Source organism: Morchella sextelata, assembly GCF_020137385.1.
Source record: "Morchella sextelata strain SCLS chromosome Unknown scls_25, whole genome shotgun sequence".
NCBI classification, from domain to species: Eukaryota; Fungi; Ascomycota; class Pezizomycetes; order Pezizales; family Morchellaceae; genus Morchella; species Morchella sextelata.
In genome coordinates, this window is record NW_025408640.1 from 369,449 (window position 1) to 387,999 (window position 18,551).

The window sequence follows — 18,551 nt, forward strand, 5'->3', positions numbered from 1 at the left end:
TCCTCCACGTGGTTGGGTTTCTTTGTATTTCTCGCCTTCCTTTCTGCCGCTGTAACGGGGGTCCTTTCTAAGAGAAATAGAATTGTATAGAATAGAGTCGGCCGTGCAAGATAGACAATCAGGTTGCAGATTATTCAAGGATACTATCGCTAGAACTCAATAATCTTTAAGGGCTCTGCTACCGATAAGAACTTGGTTTTTCTTTCTGATGGAGGACTTGAGAGAACAGGACTGAAGGGCGAGAATGAACCTGAGTACTTATACTCCGAAGGCCTCTATCCTCTGCTCCTAACTCCTTACTAAGTTCCGGTGGGCCTTCCCTCAGTACCGGAAACAATACCACCGCTACCCCGCTTTTTCTCTAAGCGTCAGCAGGTGTTTCCGATACCCAAGGCAACCACCCTTAGTCAAAGCCTTTGTAACACCTGCAGCCTTGGTTGCCACACAACCGAGGACCTGCATGAATGAGCTGCCGCTCAGGTGTAAGCTTAATCATTGCTGTAGAGCTTTCACTTATTGTAGACTTCCCTAGCATAGTCCCTGCCCTTCGGCGGACTTATAATGCTCAGAGGATACAGTGGATCACCGGACAATCAGAGGTTCACTCTGGCCGGTCTTCTAGACACTGGCAAGGCATAGACTCGTCAGTCATTGCTCCCATGAATAGATCCCCTTCCTAGCGCCCGGAATGTAGTTACTCTAACAGCTGCTAGCTAACCACACTGCCGGTACCTGCATATCACCGTGCAACTGGCTTCTAACAATAACTCTCAGCATGTAACCGGGCCCTGTGTGTACTCATACACCAGACAGTTGAAATGGCTCCGTTACAGCCGCGTTTACCCTTGCCTTCATTTGTTTCATTTCCTCTGACCACCAGGAGTTGGCTCTTACTCCTTCCTTCGAGAGTGGTGTTACTATACTGATTGTTGCCCTGACCAGTTCTAGGAAGAAGTCGACAGTTTGTTCCGTGTGTTCCTTGGTTTCCCATGCCTCTGCAGGGATGGAAATATTTGACATGTGGTTCTCCAATAGCTTCCAGTCTGTTTGTCGCCACATCCGTCTTGGTACGAATGGTGGTTTTTCCAAGTGTAAGTGAACGGAGGTTCTCCCGTGGTCTGAGCCCGCTCCATAGGGTTCAGTGCTCCATCGTAGGTTGTGGTCGAGAATTGGGCCTTTTACGAATGTAAGGTCGATGATTGTAGGCCTTTTTCCTCTGTCTCTGGGGAAGTGCGTGAAGACGCCTGGTTCGTTCAAGAGGGTCAGCTTCTGTCGAGTTATCCATTGTTTTAGCCGTGCACCGTTGGTACGGTCTGCTCGGATGTTGTTCCTGTATTCATGTGATGTTACTCCGTACCACATTTGATGATGGCAGTTGAAGTCTCCCATTACTAGACAGTTATCAAGGGTTTGGATAGTTTTTGCTATTTGGGCAAAGGGGCCACTTCGGCCTGGGGAGTATATATTCAGGATTTGGGTTTTTTTGTTCTGGGTTTCTACCGTAATCGATACTATGAAATTATCGTGTGTGTAGTGGTGTTTTGGTTTGAGATTGGCATGTTTGCGGACATATTTTGCGCATTTTGAATTGGTGTTGCTGGCTGTAAAGATGTAAAAGAGATTTGATTCTGGTGAGTATCCTTCTGCTGAGGTCCATGGTTCTTGTAATAATAGGAAATAAATACTAGAGTCTGTTTCCGCTTCTTCTACCACCGCCTTGGTAATGAGTTCGCTCCGTGCACAATTGAGTTGCTGTGCGAGCGCGGTGGTTCGGGGCCTAGGCATTATTTGTCATGTGTTGGTCATCTTCGGGAACGGGTGTGGCTCCGACCGGGGCGGTGGCTGGTACTTGGATGATTGGGAGCAGCTCTTGGACGGGTGCAGCCGGTGGGTCTTGAGCGGGTGGGGCGTTTTCCTTCCCTTTATTGAGGAATCGGCGTTTGGCCCTTTCGGGGCATGCTGGGTCGGAGGCCTTATGAGCTCCTTTACAGTTCAGGTATCTGATTGGGGTGTGGGTGCATCTATATCCTCCCTGGCATTCATTGCATGGGTGGAAACTGGTGAGGTGATCTCCGGCGCAGTGGCCGCATTTCCCGTTGTTCTTACATTTCTCCTGGCGATGGCCGTATTCGAGGCACTTCGCACACTGGGTGTCTGGGAAGGTTGGAAGGAAGGCCTCGATATGACAGCTTCGGTTAAAGAGAGATAGGAATTTAACTCCTAGTGTTTCCATTGTAATTTGTCCTGGGAGCGCGATGACCATTGATGAGTGGGTTTTCTCCATTCGAGTCTCTGCTCTGGAGATCCAGCGGGGAACCTGGGCAAGTTGGAAGTTCTCTCCGTAGTTGCTTCTGATTTCTGATGCTACCAATTGTCCCGCCTCGATGCCCTCCCCGACCGTTGTGGGGATTCCATGGAGGAGGAACTTTGACCATTTGGAGTTTGCGCGGATGACGGCGACTGGTACTTGTAGGGTGAGGAGGGTCTCCTCAATTTCTTTGGCATATTCCATTGCCTTTGTTGCAGGGGTAACGAATTTTGTTTCCAAGATGAAGTTGTCCTTGGGTGTACTTCTTGCTGAGATAAAGTGGCAGGACTCGTCCTGGATTCTTGCATTGATCAGGGTCCTTGTGAGGGATGCGTACCAGACCGCAAGAGTACACTACGCAGAGCTCAGAGTTCGGCTAACAGCTACAAAGGTAGAAGTCTCCAAGGTCTCTTCAGTCAACGTCGAGTATGATTCTCCTTGATCCGATACGGGCCCCGCGAGCTACGTTATCAACAAAGATTCACTAGAGTTAGTGTGTGATGTTCGACCGTCTTCGACGTAATAGTTCAGGTAGAGTTCGAAGTCACGATAGAGTAAAGTAATTCAGAAAGTATAGTCAAAATAAAGTTGTAACTCGCGTATCAACGATTTATATTGTTAAGACTCTGATTTCGCCGATGATGGTTTGACTAGTCAGTGAATGACACAGTATTTATATCCCTCGCTTATGTCTCGAGGACCCAGTCTAATAATACAGAATACACTCGGGGCATGCCCGAGACCCTGAAAAACAACCAAGAACATTTAACTCCTAAGTCCGTACCCTAAACTCCTAAACCCACTAAAACCCCTCAACCTATTTATCTACTCTAATGCACGTCTCCCTGTCGATGTTTCTTCTCCATCGGCCGTCTGGTGGATAATCGTCAGCGTCGGCTATTCGGAGGTCTCGGACGGCAAAGCTACCTACTCAGGCCTCTCCCCACATCGCTTTCCCACATAGCAGAGTCCTCTCATGCCCACAGGTACCGCCGATAGGTACTCGGTCGGCTGGTAGCTTGCGCCGATTCGCTCCGAGCGGTCCGATCTTCGATCCGATTGATTCCAGCTATCCCTCATATATCCACCGGTACCAAAACACTCCCCTCCGGCGGTTTGACGCTCCGGGGGTTATTATTGGGGTCGAAAACGTGTTTTTTATGACTCTGGGTTTTTTGGTCGTAATTTGGTCGCACCATACTCCGCGAGTGTGGTCAAGAGTTGATATTAGCGTACAGAGGGTATTGGGGTATCTACTAGCCTTTTCTCTCACTCCCGTAAATGCTTGGCATGCCCGTAACAGTCCTGATCTCGGAGGGGTTGACGTCCGATGGGGCAGTGGTTTCAACAATGATCTCCCTGTTGATTTTAGTGTACTCTGGTTTGAAGAGGGGGTCCGCTTTTGGCTTTGCGGGCTTCTTTCTTTTCTCGACAACCTGGAAATTTCCTTGGGCGGGACCGGATGCTGAGGCCACGGCGGCCCAGGTGCCTGCCTTCCATCCATGGGGTGGGGCTTGTTGGGGAGGTGCGGGTGGGGGGGCCTGAGGAGCTGCCTGTGGCGCTGCTTGGGGAACTGTTTGGGGGACCGCTGGAGGGGGCATTCTCTGTCCCTGCGGTTGTTGTGGTTTTCGCTGTTGTTGCTGTTGTTGTTGGTGTTGTTGCGGTTGCTGCGGTTGCTGCGGTTGTGGTTGTTTGTTGAGGAGGGCGTGGATCGCCGAATGCATGTTGGTGATCATGTTTGTTTGTGCCTCAATTTGATGTTTCAGTGTATCCACTGTTCTCCGGAGAGTGATCGATTGCTCTTCGAGGTATTCAATCCTGTCGGAGGGTGGGCAGATCCAGCTGGTGGCATGTCTGATGGCCCAGGTGATGTAGTTTAAGTCTGTCTGGGTGTGCGTGGTTTGGGGGACAATACTCGGGTAGAGATAGTCAATTCTCGTTTGGTAGGGATCGTTATAGTCCGATTCTTTTGCAAAGATCGTGGAGAATTCCTGTTCCTGAGCTCCGGATGGGGTTGGGTCGGGAACCTGAGTGTTCCTGTTCTGCGAGGGGGCTGTCCCTTGCTGGGAAGACTGGGTGAAAAAGGACTGGAGTGAAGCTTGCTGCGACATGACTGAATGTCCAGTTCTTCTGGCGGCGTAGAGTGAAGTTTCGGATAGGTTTCTTTTCCTTCCTTTCGGGAGGTCAAGGCTGGAGAATTCTTCGCTAGAAGCCAGTTTTCATAGGTTTCTTTCCCTTGGAACAACAAAACGTGACCGTACAATCGGGGACAAAGTGGCTCAGCCTGGTATGGTATACCAGGGTAAACCGAGAGGAATAAAATAAAATGTTTTTAAAGCGAGGTTTGTTATCAGGGAGTTCTTTGCGAGCCTTAGCGAGCAAGTAGAATGCAGAAGAAGAAGAAGAAGAAACTTATATTGCTTAGAAGCCGAAGCTTATCGCACACCTAACTACCCGACTACAACCTCCACCGACTAACCTGAAAGCAAAAAACGAAGTACAAAAACTAACTACCGCAGCTACGAGAACTACGTACATAAAAAGAGAAAAACAGCGCACGGAGAGGGCGCGAATAACAAGTGGTACAGGTAAGCAGAATCAAAGCGACAACAAAGAAACCTTCCCGTAGTAAATAAGTAAGAACCCCAAACTTCTCCTTCAACTGCATTAGCGAGCACAATCCTAAACGTAGTGTTCAATCGAAACGATATCATTACCAAAGTTCCCGGTGTCATATCTGTGGACGAACCTTAACAGGACTGGGAAACCACGCGCACGAAGTGTTACGGGCATGCCAAGAATTTATGGGAGTGAGAGAAAGGCTGGTAGACACCCCCAATACCCTTTGATACTAATGGTAATACCACTATCAACTCCGGGTCGCACCCACGAGGTGCGGTGCGATCAATATGCGACCAAATGCGGAGTTGCGGTTTTACTAGTTAAAAAACACGTTTTCGACCCCAATAATAACCCCCGGAGGGTCAAACCGCCGGAGGGGAGTGTTTTAGTACCGGTGGATATATGAGGGACAGCTGGAATCAATCGGATCGAAGATCGGACCGCTCGGAGCGAATCGGCGCAAGCTGCCAGCCGACCGAGTACCTATCGGCGGTACCTGTGGGCATGAGAGGACTCTGCTATGTGGGAAAGCGATGTGGGAAGAGGCCTGAGTAGGTAGCCTTGCCGTCCGAGACCTCCGAATAGCCGACGCTGACGATTATCCACCAGACGGCCGATGGAGAAGAAACATCGACAGGGAAACGTGCATTAGAGTGGATAAATAGGTTGAGGGGTTTTAGCGGGTTTAGGAGTTTGGGTTACGGACTTAGGAGTTAAAAGTTCTTGGTTGTTTTTCAGGGTCTCGGGCATGCCCCGAGTGTATTCTGTATTATTAGTAGACTGGGTCCTCGAGACATAAGCGAGGGATATAAATACTGTGTCATTCACTGACTAGCCAAATGTAACGGCAATTAGGCATTTCTGGCTAGGTGATAAACTGGAACGAGGGAAGGAGGTATTATGCAGTGGAAGTAGGATTTGTAATGGGGATTTCTATTATGTTCTTTTGGTTTCTGTTACGCGAAGGTATTAGTCATCGTTGGATTATGGATGGATATATAAGGGGGTGTTGTCTTGTGTTTTTGTCTGTTTTCCTTCTTCTCTTCTTTCCTTACGCAACCTCTGTATTCTACTTGCTCGCTAAGGCTCGCAAAGAACTCCCTGATAACAAACCTCGCTTCAAAAACACTTTATTTTATTTCCCCTCGGTTTACCCTGGTATACCATACCAGGTCGAGCCACTTCGTCCCCGATCGTACGGTCGCGTTTTGTTGTTCCAAGCGAAAGAAACCTACGAAAACTGGCTTTTAGCGAAGAATTCTCCAGCCTTGACCTCCCGAAGGGAAGGAAAAGAAACCTATCCGAAACTTCACTCTACGCCGCCAGAAGAACTGGACACTCAATTATGTCCCAGCAAGCTTCGCTCCAGTCCTTTTTTACCCAGTCTTCACAGCAAGGGACAGCCCCCTCGCAGAACAGGAACACTCAGGTTCCCGACCCAACCCCATCCGGAGCTCAGGAACAGGAATTCTCCTCGACCTTTGCAACAGAATCCGACTATAACGACCCCTACCAGCCGAGAGTTGACTACCTCTACCCGAGCATTGTCCCCCAGGACACCCACACCCAGACGGACCTGAACTACATCACCTGGGCCATTAGACATGCCACCAGCCGGATCTGCCCACCCTCTGACAGGATTGAAATCCTCGAAGAGCAAACGACTACACTCCGGAGAACAGTGGATACACTGAAACATCAAATCGAGGCGCAGACAAACATGATCACCAATATGCATTCGGCGATCCACGCCCTCCTCAGCAAACAACCGCAACGGCAGCAACCGCAGCAACCGCAACAACAGCAACAACAGCAACAACAGCAACAACAGCGAAAACCACAACAACCGCAAGGACAGAGAATGCCCCCTCCAGCGGTCCCACAAACAGTTCCCCAAGCAGCGCCACAGGCATGTCCTCGGGCCCCCCCACCCGCACCCCCCCAACAAGCCCCACCCCGGGGATGGAAGGCAGGCACCTGGGCCGCCGTGGCCTCGGCACCCGGTCCTGCCCAAGGAAACTTCCAGGTTGTCGAGAGAAAAAAGAAGTCCGCAAAGCCAAAAGCGGACCCCCTCTTCAAACCAGAGTACACCAAAATCAACAGGGAGATCATTGTTGAAACCACTGCCCCATCCGACGTCAACCCCTCTGAGATCAGGACCCTAGTCAATGCAAGGATTCAGGACGAATCCTGCCATTTCATTTCAGCAAGGAGAACACCCAAGGACAACTTCATCCTGGAAACAAAGCTCGTCACCCCTGCAACAAAGGCAATGGAATATGCCAAAGAAATTGAGGAGGCCCTCCTCACCCTACAGGTACCGGTCGCTGTCATCCGCGCAAACTCTAAATGGTCAAAGTTTCTCCTCCATGGAATTCCCACAACGGTCGGGGAGGGCATCGAGGCGGGACAATTGGTAGCATCAGAAATCAGAAGCAACTATGGAGAGAACTTCCAACTTGCACAGGTTCCCCGCTGGATCTCCAGAGCAGAGACTCGAATGGAGAAAACCCACTCATCAATGGTCATCGCGCTCCCAGGACAAATTACAATGGAAACACTAGGAGTTAAATTCCTATCTCTCTTGAACCGAAGCTGCCATATCGAGGCCTTCCTCCCAACCTTCCCGGATACTCAGTGTGCAAAGTGCCTCGAGTACGGCCACCGCCAAGAGAAATGTAAGAACAATGGGAAATGCGGCCACTGCGCCGGAGATCATCTTACCAGTTTCCACCCATGCAATCAATGCCAGGGAGGATATAGATGCACCCACACTCCAATCAGATGCCTGAACTGTAAAGGAGCTCATAAGGCCTCCGACCCAGCATGCCCCGAGAGAGCCAAACGCCGATTCCTCAATAAAGGGAAGGAAAATGCCCCACCCGCTCAAGACCCACCGGCCGCACCCGTCCAAGAGCTGCTCCCAATAGTTCAAGTACCAGCCACCGCCCCGGTCGGAGCTACACCCGTTCCCGAAGATGACCAACCCATGACAAATAATGCTTAGGCCTCGAACCACCGCGCTCGCACAGCAACTCAATTGTGCACGGAGCGAACTCATTACCAAGGCGGTGGTAGAAGAAGCGGAAACAGACTCTAGTATTTATTTCCTATTATTACAAGAACCATGGACCTCAGCAGAGGGATACCCACCAGAATCAAACCTCTTTTATATTTTTACAGCCAGCAATACCAATACAAAATGCGCAACATAGGTCCGCAAACATGCCAACCTTAAACCAAAACACCACTACACACACGATAATTTCATAGTATCGATTACGGTAGAAATCCAGAACAAGAAAACCCAAATCCTAAACATATACTCCCCAGGCCGAAGTGGCCCCTTCGCTCAAATAGCAAGTACAATCCAAACCCTTGATAATTGCCTAGTAATGGGAGACTTCAACTGCCACCATCAAATGTGGTACGGAGTAAATTCACATGAATACAGAAACAATATTCGAGCAGACCGCGTCAATGGTGCACGACTAAAACGATGGATAACCCGACAGAAACTGTCCCTCCTGAAGAACCAGGCGTCTTTACGCATTTCGCCAGAGACAGAGGGAAAAGGCCCACAACCATCGACCTTACATTTGTAAAAGGCCCAATACTTGACCACAACCTACGATGGAGTACTGAACCCTACGGAGCGGGCTCAGACCATGGGAGAACCTCCGTTCACTTACACTTGGAGAAACCACCTTTTGTACCAAGACGAATGTGGCGACAAACAGACTGGAAGCTATTGGAAAACCACATGTCAAACATTTCCATCCCTGCAGAGGCATGGGAAACCAAGGAACTTACGGAACAGACTGTTGATTTCTTTCTAGAACTGGTCAGGTCAACAGTCAGCATAGTAACACCGCTCTCGAAGGAGGGGGTAAGAGCCAACTCCTGGTGGTCAGATGAAATGAAACAAATGAAGGCAAAGGTAAATGCAGCAGAAAGGAAGGCGAGGAACACAAGGAAACCCAATCACGTGGAGGAACACCGGAAGGCTTGCAGAGAATGGACAGTCATGATCCGGAAAGCAAAAGCGGATCAGCGGGAAAAGACGATGAACGAGGCGAAAGGTAGTGAAGTCTGGAGAATCCTAAACGTAGGAAGAAGAAGAGACACAATCATACCAACCATACAAGGTGAAGAAACATTTGCGGGGAAGTGCCAAGCTCTAAGAGCCCAACTTTTCCCCTCCAAACGGACGTCCCCCGACCACCCCCCCCTAAACATTAGACCCCCTTCTTTTGACCTTAGCAACACCTTCGACACAGTCACCCCCGAAGAACTTAATAAAGCAATCGACTCCTGTCCAGCGCACTCGGCGACCGGCCCGGATGGCATTCCTTATACCTTTATTAAAGCAATAGTCAAAGCAAACACAACTCTAATCCAAGACATGTTCTCCGCCATGCTCCGGCACGGCGTACACCCAGCGGAATGGAAAATAGCTAAGTGTATCCCGATCCCGAAACCCGGTAAAGCAAACTATCATGAAGCAAAAGCCTACCGGCCCATTTCCCTTCTACAATGTTTCAGCAAAATCCTGGAGAAGATAGTGGCCCAAAGACTCTGCACCGCTGGAGAAATTCCAGGCACACTCTCAGCAAACCAATTCGGAGGAAGACCAACCATCTCGGCAATCGACGCCCTGCTGAGAACCTTAACGCCAATACAACAAAACCTACTACTGAAAAACAGTACCGGAGTCGCTCGGCGAGACAGACCAGCGATCCTAACCAATGATATCCAAGGAGCATTTAACTGCGTTGACCACCTACTCCTCGCGGAAATCATGCAACAACAAAAATTCCCTACCTACTTAACAGAATGGTGCAAGGAATTCAATACCGGCAGAAAACTACAGTTTCAATTCAACCATGAGCTAGAAGAGCCACAGCCCTATGATTCTGGGGTGCCGCAAGGTAGCCCGATGTCCCCGGTGCTATTTATGATCTATGCTGGAGTAATCCTGGACCCAACAAGCAGCCCGAAAGAGATGGACACTACTTACATCGATGACGACGCGCTGGTACAAATATCCAAAACACCAGGCTTCACAATCAAGAGAATGGAGGAACGAATGAGAGAGAGACTAATAAAAGCTGAGCCACTCCAAATTAAATACGACCTGGATAAATCCGACCTGATCTTCTTCCGGCCCACCACATCATCCACACAACAACCACGACTTCCGGTCAAAGTTAACAATATCAATATACACCCCAAGGAAAGACTGAAATATGTAGGAGTCTGGATAGATCCGACCCTCTCCTTCCGGCCCCACATCGAATCAGCGATCGCAAAAGGCCTTAAAGCCCTCCACCAGATTCGATACACAGCCCGCTTGCCAGGCATAACGGTCAAAACAATCCATCATATCATAACACAAGGCTTCCTCCCAAGCCTACTCTACGGATCCGAGGCTTGGTGGACTGGTTCAGACCACATTATAAGATCCCTCGAACCACTATATAATGAAGCGGCCCGGATCATCACCGGCCTACCACGATGGACCAAAAGAGCTAAACTCCTCCGAGAAGCAGGCATACCCCCCTTAGAACACCTCCTGACATATCGCTCAAGAAAGTACGGAACCAGAATACTCTGCTCCGAGGCAACCCACCCCAACAATGAATCCCTGATCGAGCTCCTCCCATACAAAGAAGCAAATATCAAAGGAACAGGCCTACACCGAATCGCTTCCCTACTACTCCCATACCAGACCCCCGGAAATGCGAGAGATAAGTGGAACCAAAATAAACTACTACGCGACCACCTGTTGGAAGAATGGAACACACAATCAATACCGAACTACCACCACCGGGGGGAATTCCGCCCCCCTCCCAAGATAGCGAAACTCACCCTTACGGAAGCAAAAAAAGTATTTCGAATCCGGTGCCAAACCACCCGAATCGACAAACACGCAGTATATACAGACCCTGAACCATGCCAGTGTGGCATGGAAAACTCAGCGAAACACATACTCATGGAATGCCCAGCGTGGGCTCGAATCCGCACCCCTCTGATAGAGAAGATCCCCGGAGCGATGACCTGGGAAAACTGGATGTTTACAAACCTGAGAACGGACCTCATCCTACAATTTGCAAAACAATCTCAACTCTCGAAATGGTACGAGTCGGCGGAGCCGGAGGCGGACCTGGAAGAGGGGATGGAAGGAAATGATTAGGGACGGGATTAGGAAGGGCAGTTTCCTTTTACTCTTTAAATTTGTTTTTATGTTCTGTTTTTGATGGGTCCAGCGCTCGAGTCCGCTGAGATATGTTATTTCTCCTTGTCGTTGGGTTTTCTGGTCGAGTATTGTTCTGGAATTTCCTTGTTATTGTTCGTGCTCGCTTGTGCTTGTTTTGTTCTTGTTATTGTTCGTTTGCGTTTATGTTTGTTGTTTTCTTTTCTTTCTTTCTTTTGTTCGGTTTGATTTGTGTTTAGGCGGTTGGGTCGGCGTGCGATAAGTCTTGTACTTCAAAGCAATATAAGTTTCTTCTTCTTCTTCTTCTGTATTCTACTTGCTCGCTAAGGCTCGCAAAGAACTCCCTGATAACAAACCTCGCTTCAAAAACACTTTATTTTTATTCCCCTCGGTTTACCCTGGTATATCATACCAGGTTGAGCCACTTCGTCCCCGATCGTACGGTCGCGTTTTGTTGTTCCAAGCGAAAGAAACCTACGAAAACTGGCTTTTAGCGAAGAATTCTCCAGCCTTGACCTCCCGAAGGGAAGGAAAAGAAACCTATCCGAAACTTCACTCTACGCCGCCAGAAGAACTGGACACTCAATTATGTCCCAGCAAGCTTCGCTCCAGTCCTTTTTTACCCAGTCTTCACAGCAAGGGACAGCCCCCTCGCAGGTCAGGAACACTCAGGTTCCCGGCCCAACCCCATCCGGAGCTCAGGAACAGGAATTCTCCTCGACCTTTGCAACAGAATCCGACTACAACGACCCATACCAACCGAGAGTCGACTACCTCTACCCGAGCATTGTCCCCCAGGATACTCACACCCAGACGGACCTGAACTATATTACCTGGGCCATTAGACATGCCACCAGCCGAATCTGCCCACCCACCGACAGGATTGAAATCCTCGAAGAGCAAACGACCACACTCCGGAGAACAGTGGATACACTGAGGCACCAAATCGAGGCGCAGACAACTATGATCACCAGTATGCACTCGGCGATCCATCTTCTCCTCAACAAACAACCACAACCGCAACAACCGCAACAACCACAACAAAACCAACAACAGCAACAACAGCAACAACAGCGAAAACAACAACCGCAGGGACAGAGAATGCCCCCTCCAGCGGTCCCTCAAATAATTCCCCAAGCAGCGCCTTAGGCAGCCCCTCAGGCCCCCCCACCCGCACCCCCCCAACAAGCCCCACCCCGTGGATGGAAGGCAGGCACCTGGGCCGCCGTTGCCTCGGCACCCGGTCCTGCCCAAGGAAACTTCCAGGTCATCGAGAGAAGAAAGAAGTCCGCAAAGCCAAAAGCGGACCCCCTCTTCAAGCCAGAATATACCAAAATCAACAGAGAAATCATTGTTGAAACCACTGCTCCATCCGACGTCAATCCCTCCGAGATCAGGACCCTAGTCAATGCAAGAATTCAGGACGAATCCTGCCACTTCATTTCAGCAAGGAGAACACCCAAGGATAACTTTATCCTGGAAACAAAGTTTGTCACCCCAGCAACAAAGGCAATGGAATACGCCAAAGAAATTGAGGAGGCTCTCCTCACCCTACAAGTACCAGTTGCCACCATCCGGGCAAACTCCAAATGGTCAAAGTTCCTTATTCACGGAATCCCCACAACGGTCGGAGAAGGCGTCGAGACAGGACAACTGGTAGCATCCGAAATTAGAAGCAACTATGGAGAGAACTTCCAACTTGCCCAGGTTCCCCGCTGGATCTCCAGAGCAGAGACTCGAATGGAGAAAACCCACTCATCAATGGTCATCGCGCTCCCAGGACAAGTTACAATGGAAACACTAGGAGTTAAGTTCCTATCCCTCTTTAACAGAAGCTGCCACATCGAGGCCTTCCTCCCAACCTTCCCAGACACCCAATGCGCGAAGTGCCTTGATTACGGTCACCGCCAGGAGAAATGCAAAAACAACGGGAGATGCGGTCATTGTGCCGGAGATCATCTCACCAGTTTCCACCCATGCAATCAATGCCAGGGAGGATATAGATGCACCCACACCCCAATCAGATGTCTGAACTGCAAAGGAATCCATAAGGCCTCCGACCCAGCATGCCCCGAAAGAGTCAAACGCCGATTCCTTAACAAAGGAAAGGAAAACGCCCCACCCGCACAAGACCCACCTGTAACGGAGCCATTTCAACTCTCTGGTGTATGAGTACACACAGGGCCCGGTTACATGCTGAGAGTTATTGTTAGAAGCCAGTTGCACGGTGATATGCAAGTACCGGCAGTGTGGTTAGCTACCAGCTGTTAGAGTAACTACATTCCGGGCGCTAGGAAGGGGATCTATTCATGGGAGCAATGACTGACGAGTCTATGCCTCGCCAGTGTCTAGAAGACCGGCCAGAGTGAAGCTCTGATTGCCCGGTGATCCACTATATCCTCTGAGCATTGTAAGTCCGCCGAAGGGCAGGGACTATGCTAGGGAAGTCTACAATAAGCGAAAAGCTCTACAGCAATGATTAAGCTTACACCTGAGCGGTAGCTCATTCATGCAGGTCCTCGGTTGTGTGGCAACCAAGGCTGCAGGTGTTATAAAGGCTTTGACTAAGGGTGGTTGCCTTGGGTATCGGAAACACCTGCTGACGCTTAGGGAAAAGCGGGGTAGCGGTGGTATTGTTTTCCAGTACTAAGGAAAGGCCCACCGGAACTTAGTAAGGAGTTAGGAGCAGAGAATAGAGGCCTTCGGAGTATAAGTACTCAGGTTCATTCTCGCCCTTCAGTCCTGTTCTCTCGAGTCTTCATCAGAAAGAAAAACCAAGTTCTTATCGGTAGCAGAGCCCTTAAAGATTATTGAGTTCTAGCGATAGTATCTTTGAATAATCTGCAACCTGATTGTCTATCTTGCACGGCCGTCTCTATTCTATCTTATTCTATTCCTCTTAGAAAGGACCCCCGTTACAGATAATCTTTAAGGCTCAAGTCACCTTCAGATTATTCTTCCTCTATACAAAAATGTCCGCCCTCCCGGCTCCAGATGCACCCCTTCAGATTGAATGGCAGCCGGTGCCCCTCCAGCTTGATGCCACCGGGCAGACACAGCTTGTTAAGAAACCCCGGACCGCTCTACAGACCTACATTCCCGGCTGTGAGCCTGCCTGGCAGGATACCGACGAGATTTCCGTCCAACAGTTCTTCACAGAGCTCCAGACCTACCTCCAGCACAGCCTGCAGAATCAGTTGACCCGGGGCAGTCAGGCCCTACTCCTTGTACAAGAGCGCCAGGCAGCACAGAATGCTCTGATGGCAGAAGATCTTGAGTACATGAGGATGGAGGTCAACTCTGTTCAGGAAGAACTCCGGAAGTATGTGGAGAAAGATGAACTGAATACCGATGCCATGGAGATTGAGTGGACAAACCCAGCTACTCCACCAGACTTTGTTGCCGAAATACAGAGAGCCCTGGATGAAGGAAGACTGGTGGTGGCTAGACCAGCAACTCCGGCACCAAATCCAGTCTCCAGGTCCTCTTCCAGAGCAGCTACCAGGACAATGCAGCGGAAGGCCAGCCCCTTTGCAGCATTTCCGGTCAGATCCACTCGGAGAGTTATCCCTATTGTGCAGCCAGCGGTGGGGGCTTCACCCTTACCACCTAGCCGCTTCGGTGGAGTACACCCACTCCTTGGAGGGACTGACCGATCCTTTGACTATGAAGGAGAATTCTTCTCAGGTGCAGGCCGAGGACCTCCCAGTCCACTAGCCAGGAACCCAGGAAGGTTCACCATGTCTGGGGCTGCTCAACCAGCAGCAACCTCACCACTGGCTAGCAATCCAGCGCCGGTAGCACCTGTGGCCCCTCCTGCTGCGACCGCCGCTCCCCCTCCAGCTCAGGCGCAGGGAGGAAGTGGTGGAAATCAGAACCCTCCACCTCCAGCAGCCCGCGCTCCCACTCCAGGAGATTCAGACAGTTCTGACAGCTCAGACTCGGAACCAGAAGGTGGTGACAGAAAAGGCTGGCGGCGATACCTTAAGAAGAAGTTGGAGAAGCAACAGAAGAATCTGTTGGCAATGATGTCCCAGCATTATCAACCTCCGGCCACCTCCCATCCCTCTACCTCCACCAGAGCTCGAGAACCAAAGGCACCACCACCCTCTAAGTTTCAGGGCAAGGCGGAGCAAGTGGAAACCTTCATCTGGCAATGTGAGAATGTGTTCTCCATTGAGAGCCTGTCCTTTACCTCTGAAGAGGTCAAGATCCGATATGCAGGCAACTTGATGGAAGGTGAGGCAGTGATCCTGTTACGGGCATGCCAAGTATTTACGGGAGTGAGAGAAAGGCTAGTAGATACCCCAATACCCTCTGTACGCTAATATCAACTCTTGACCACACTCGCGGAGTGTGGTGCGACCAAATTACGACCAAAAACCCAGAGTCATAAAAAACACGTTTTCGACCCCAATAATAACCCCCGGAGCGTCAAACCGCCGGAGGGGAGTGTTTTGGTACCGGTGGATATATGAGGGACAGCTGGAATTAATCGGATCGAAGATCGGACCGCTCGGAGCGAATCGGGGCAAGCTGCCAGCCGACCGAGTACCTATCGGCGGTACCTGTGGGCATGAGAGGACTCTGCTATGTGGGAAAGCGATGTGGGAAGAGGCCTGAGTAGGTAGCCTTGCCGTCCGAGACCTCCGAATAGCCGACGCTGACGATTATCCACCAGATGGCCGATGGAGAAGAAACATCGACAGGGAAACGTGCATTAGAGTGGATAAATAGGTTGAGGGGTTCAGCGGCTTTAGGAGTTTGGGGTTACGGACTTAGGAGTTAAATGTTCTTGGTTGTTTTCAGGGTCTCGGGCATGCCCCGAGTGTATTCTGTATTATTAGTAGACTGGGTCCTCGAGACATAAGCGAGGGATATAAATACCGTGTCATTCACTGACTAGCCAAACTATCATCGGCGAAATCAGAGTCTTAACAATATAAATCGTTGATACGCGAGTTACAACTTTATTTGACTATACTTTGGAATTACTTTACTCTATCGTGACTTCGAACTCTACCTGAACTATTACGTCGAAGACGGCCGAACATCAAACGCTAACTCTAGTGAATCTTTGTTGCTAACGTAGCTCGCGGGGCCCGTATCGGATCAAGGAGAATCATACTCGACGTTGACTGAAGAGACCTTGGAGACTTCTACCTTTGTAGCTGTTAGCCGAACTCTGAGCTCTGCGTAGTGTACTCTTGTGGTCTGGTACGCATCCCTCACAGTATATTGTTACTCACAAGTTCACTTGGAGTAACGAAGTTACCTCAAAAAGAAGAACTATCATCATTATCCCATATCACAATGACTACCCGAAGGGATAATTACTTCATAGATACCTCGGCCGTAACTGAGGAGGCCGGAGGAGAAGATTCTATGGTGATATCAAGGGCTGCTAGCCCAGACCCCCTAATTACGGGAGGACCCTCTACAACAACTAGGCAATCGAGTAAACGCTCTGCTCAAGCCCAGTTCGTGAGGAATATGCAGGAGTTTTTGGATACCCATGAGGCACAAATGAGGTATCTTGGTTCAGCTGGACAGGCCGTTTGGCAGCAGCTACAAAATCTCCAGGAGCAAGTCCAAGGGAGTGGACAAATCCTGGATAAGAAAGTACGGCAAGAAGCCATTGCCCAAAAACAACATCTCGAGTCGCTCTTTGAGCTCGTCACCCATGTCCAACAAATGCAAGAAACCGCACGAGCCGCCGACCATGAGGTTCTGGACCGTAACCATCGGATTACCCAGAACCAACTGTTGGAAGCGGAGCGACAGCTGAGAATGGTACGAGAAGAGCGGGAGCAGGAGAAAGGGGAACAACGGGCTATGTTTGCGCAATTCAAGCAGTCCGATGAGATAAGAAACCAACGAATAGCCGAGATGGAGGAACTACTGCGACAACACCTGTCAGTAGCACCTTCCGTGGCTAGTGCTCCCTTAGACCCTAACGCGCCCCGAACGGTTCCTGTTGACAATGGCAAGAAACCCGAAAATCCTGGCCCAGTAGGAGGAAATGCTGGTCCCGTAGGAGGAAATGGAGGCAGGCGACCGGAGGATGCCGGCCCCGTACATGGCAATAGTGGCAGAGGACCGGTGGAAGCTGCTCCAGTTGGTGGGAATGGTGGGAATCAACCTCCACAAAACCCACCAAGAGGAAACGTTGGGGGAGATCCAGAACCTTCCGACGACGATGACGACGATAACAGTGAATGGTCGCACGGTCGGAAGAATTGGAGAAGGAACCGAGGCGGGAACCGGAATTAGGCGCCGCCTGAAGACGACGATATGGTAGATTCGCTCGCCAAAATACCCTTTGAGTTCGATAATGCCAGGAAGCATAACCTGCGGCATTGGCTCATGGAGTGCGAAATCTACTTCGAGCAAAAGCTCAAGAAGTTCCGAACGGACAGGAACAAGGTACTGTTCGCTGGAACGTATACGTGTGGGTTGGCAAAGGAATGGTTCATGGAATACATCGAGACCAAGATGCTAGGACCGGCAGCCGCGGACTACGCTACTTGGACTCGGTTCCGTCAAGAAATTAGGAAACGTTTCTTAAGCACTCAAGAGGCTATGGAGAACGCGATGAAGATGCAGCAGTTTAAGTACTCTGCTAACATCGGAGACTACCTGACGAGAATGGAGATCATGAACCAGCACGCTCAGATGAAAGGAGCATCCTATCGCGCCGCCCTGCTCCAAGGGCTACCAAATGAAATCCGGGAGCGCCACTCACGTTTCGATCCAACCGATGACGACTCCGAGTACATCCAACAGTTGGAACGAGCCGGCAAGGCTCACGAGGCTTATCAAGAGCAGATGAAGATGTTGGGGAAAGCGGAGTCGAGGGGAAGGGAGTCGAATAACGGTGGGAACTCGCGGCAGAAGGAGAAGGGGTTTAAGATCAAGGGGAGGGCTCAGACTGAGGAGAAGGAAAAAGGGCAAGATAAGAAGAGCACCAGCAAGAATAAGTCGGGGAACAAGCCAATATACCACGACTACGATGAAGCCACCAAAGGAGTTGCACAGCCGGTCCGAGAACAGCGAAAGACCGATGGAGCCTGTGTGCGATGTGGCCGAAAGGGTCATCTTTGGAAATGGTGTCGTTCAGATGCTAACAGCAGTGCATCTATCTCCTCTTTCTCCCGAAAGCGTACCCGCGATGACGATGGCGACCACGATATGGAACCACCGGAACCCCAACCTCAGAGGAAGCGTATGAGGCACCGTGCTAGGAAGCCGGCTGCTACAGCTGCGGCAGAGTACACCAGTGGGCAAGCGTTTGTGCGAGAACGCGGATCGGAATCTGAGATGGATTTCGACGAGGATTTTTAAAAGGGGACTCTGATGAGTCAGGTCAGGAGTATCCCCAGATTGCTATGTTATCACTGACGG

General features: G+C 50.3%; 11 protein-coding genes across 11 annotated transcripts; 8 read left to right on the plus strand and 3 right to left on the minus strand.

Annotated features, from left to right (window-relative positions):
- Positions 1-798: 798 nt before the first annotated feature.
- Positions 799-1,752, minus strand: H6S33_008029 (uncharacterized protein; the record flags this gene model as incomplete). Its single annotated transcript, XM_044839371.1, has 1 exon — positions 799-1,752. A coding segment is annotated over one exon (954 nt), but the record flags the coding sequence as incomplete, so codon positions are not given.
- A 64-nt stretch (positions 1,753-1,816) lies between these two features.
- H6S33_008030 (uncharacterized protein) lies at positions 1,817-2,662 on the minus strand (the record flags this gene model as incomplete). Its single annotated transcript, XM_044839372.1, has 1 exon — positions 1,817-2,662. A coding segment is annotated over one exon (846 nt), but the record flags the coding sequence as incomplete, so codon positions are not given.
- A 947-nt stretch (positions 2,663-3,609) lies between these two features.
- Positions 3,610-4,419, minus strand: H6S33_008031 (uncharacterized protein; the record flags this gene model as incomplete). Its single annotated transcript, XM_044839373.1, has 1 exon — positions 3,610-4,419. A coding segment is annotated over one exon (810 nt), but the record flags the coding sequence as incomplete, so codon positions are not given.
- Positions 4,420-6,275: 1,856 nt separating this feature from the next.
- H6S33_008032 (uncharacterized protein) lies at positions 6,276-7,937 on the plus strand (the record flags this gene model as incomplete). The annotated part of the gene is made up of 1 exon (XM_044839374.1): positions 6,276-7,937. The coding sequence occupies one exon, from the start codon at positions 6,276-6,278 to the stop codon at positions 7,935-7,937; it is 1,662 nt and encodes a 553-aa protein (XP_044688223.1).
- Positions 7,938-8,203: 266 nt separating this feature from the next.
- On the plus strand, positions 8,204-8,413 carry H6S33_008033 (uncharacterized protein; the record flags this gene model as incomplete). Its single annotated transcript, XM_044839375.1, has 1 exon — positions 8,204-8,413. A coding segment is annotated over one exon (210 nt), but the record flags the coding sequence as incomplete, so codon positions are not given.
- A 32-nt stretch (positions 8,414-8,445) lies between these two features.
- Positions 8,446-11,126, plus strand: H6S33_008034 (uncharacterized protein; the record flags this gene model as incomplete). The annotated part of the gene is made up of 1 exon (XM_044839376.1): positions 8,446-11,126. A coding segment is annotated over one exon (2,681 nt), but the record flags the coding sequence as incomplete, so codon positions are not given.
- A 609-nt stretch (positions 11,127-11,735) lies between these two features.
- Positions 11,736-12,263, plus strand: H6S33_008035 (uncharacterized protein; the record flags this gene model as incomplete). The annotated part of the gene is made up of 1 exon (XM_044839377.1): positions 11,736-12,263. A coding segment is annotated over one exon (528 nt), but the record flags the coding sequence as incomplete, so codon positions are not given.
- A 33-nt stretch (positions 12,264-12,296) lies between these two features.
- Positions 12,297-13,319, plus strand: H6S33_008036 (uncharacterized protein; the record flags this gene model as incomplete). The annotated part of the gene is made up of 1 exon (XM_044839378.1): positions 12,297-13,319. A coding segment is annotated over one exon (1,023 nt), but the record flags the coding sequence as incomplete, so codon positions are not given.
- Positions 13,320-14,119: 800 nt separating this feature from the next.
- Positions 14,120-15,475, plus strand: H6S33_008037 (uncharacterized protein; the record flags this gene model as incomplete). The annotated part of the gene is made up of 1 exon (XM_044839379.1): positions 14,120-15,475. One exon carries the CDS (start codon positions 14,120-14,122, stop codon positions 15,473-15,475), a length of 1,356 nt encoding a protein of 451 aa, XP_044688228.1.
- Positions 15,476-16,460: 985 nt separating this feature from the next.
- On the plus strand, positions 16,461-17,420 carry H6S33_008038 (uncharacterized protein; the record flags this gene model as incomplete). Its single annotated transcript, XM_044839381.1, has 1 exon — positions 16,461-17,420. One exon carries the CDS (start codon positions 16,461-16,463, stop codon positions 17,418-17,420), a length of 960 nt encoding a protein of 319 aa, XP_044688229.1.
- Positions 17,421-17,441: 21 nt separating this feature from the next.
- H6S33_008039 (uncharacterized protein) lies at positions 17,442-18,491 on the plus strand (the record flags this gene model as incomplete). The annotated part of the gene is made up of 1 exon (XM_044839382.1): positions 17,442-18,491. The coding sequence occupies one exon, from the start codon at positions 17,442-17,444 to the stop codon at positions 18,489-18,491; it is 1,050 nt and encodes a 349-aa protein (XP_044688230.1).
- Between the last annotated feature and the right edge of the window lie 60 nt (positions 18,492-18,551).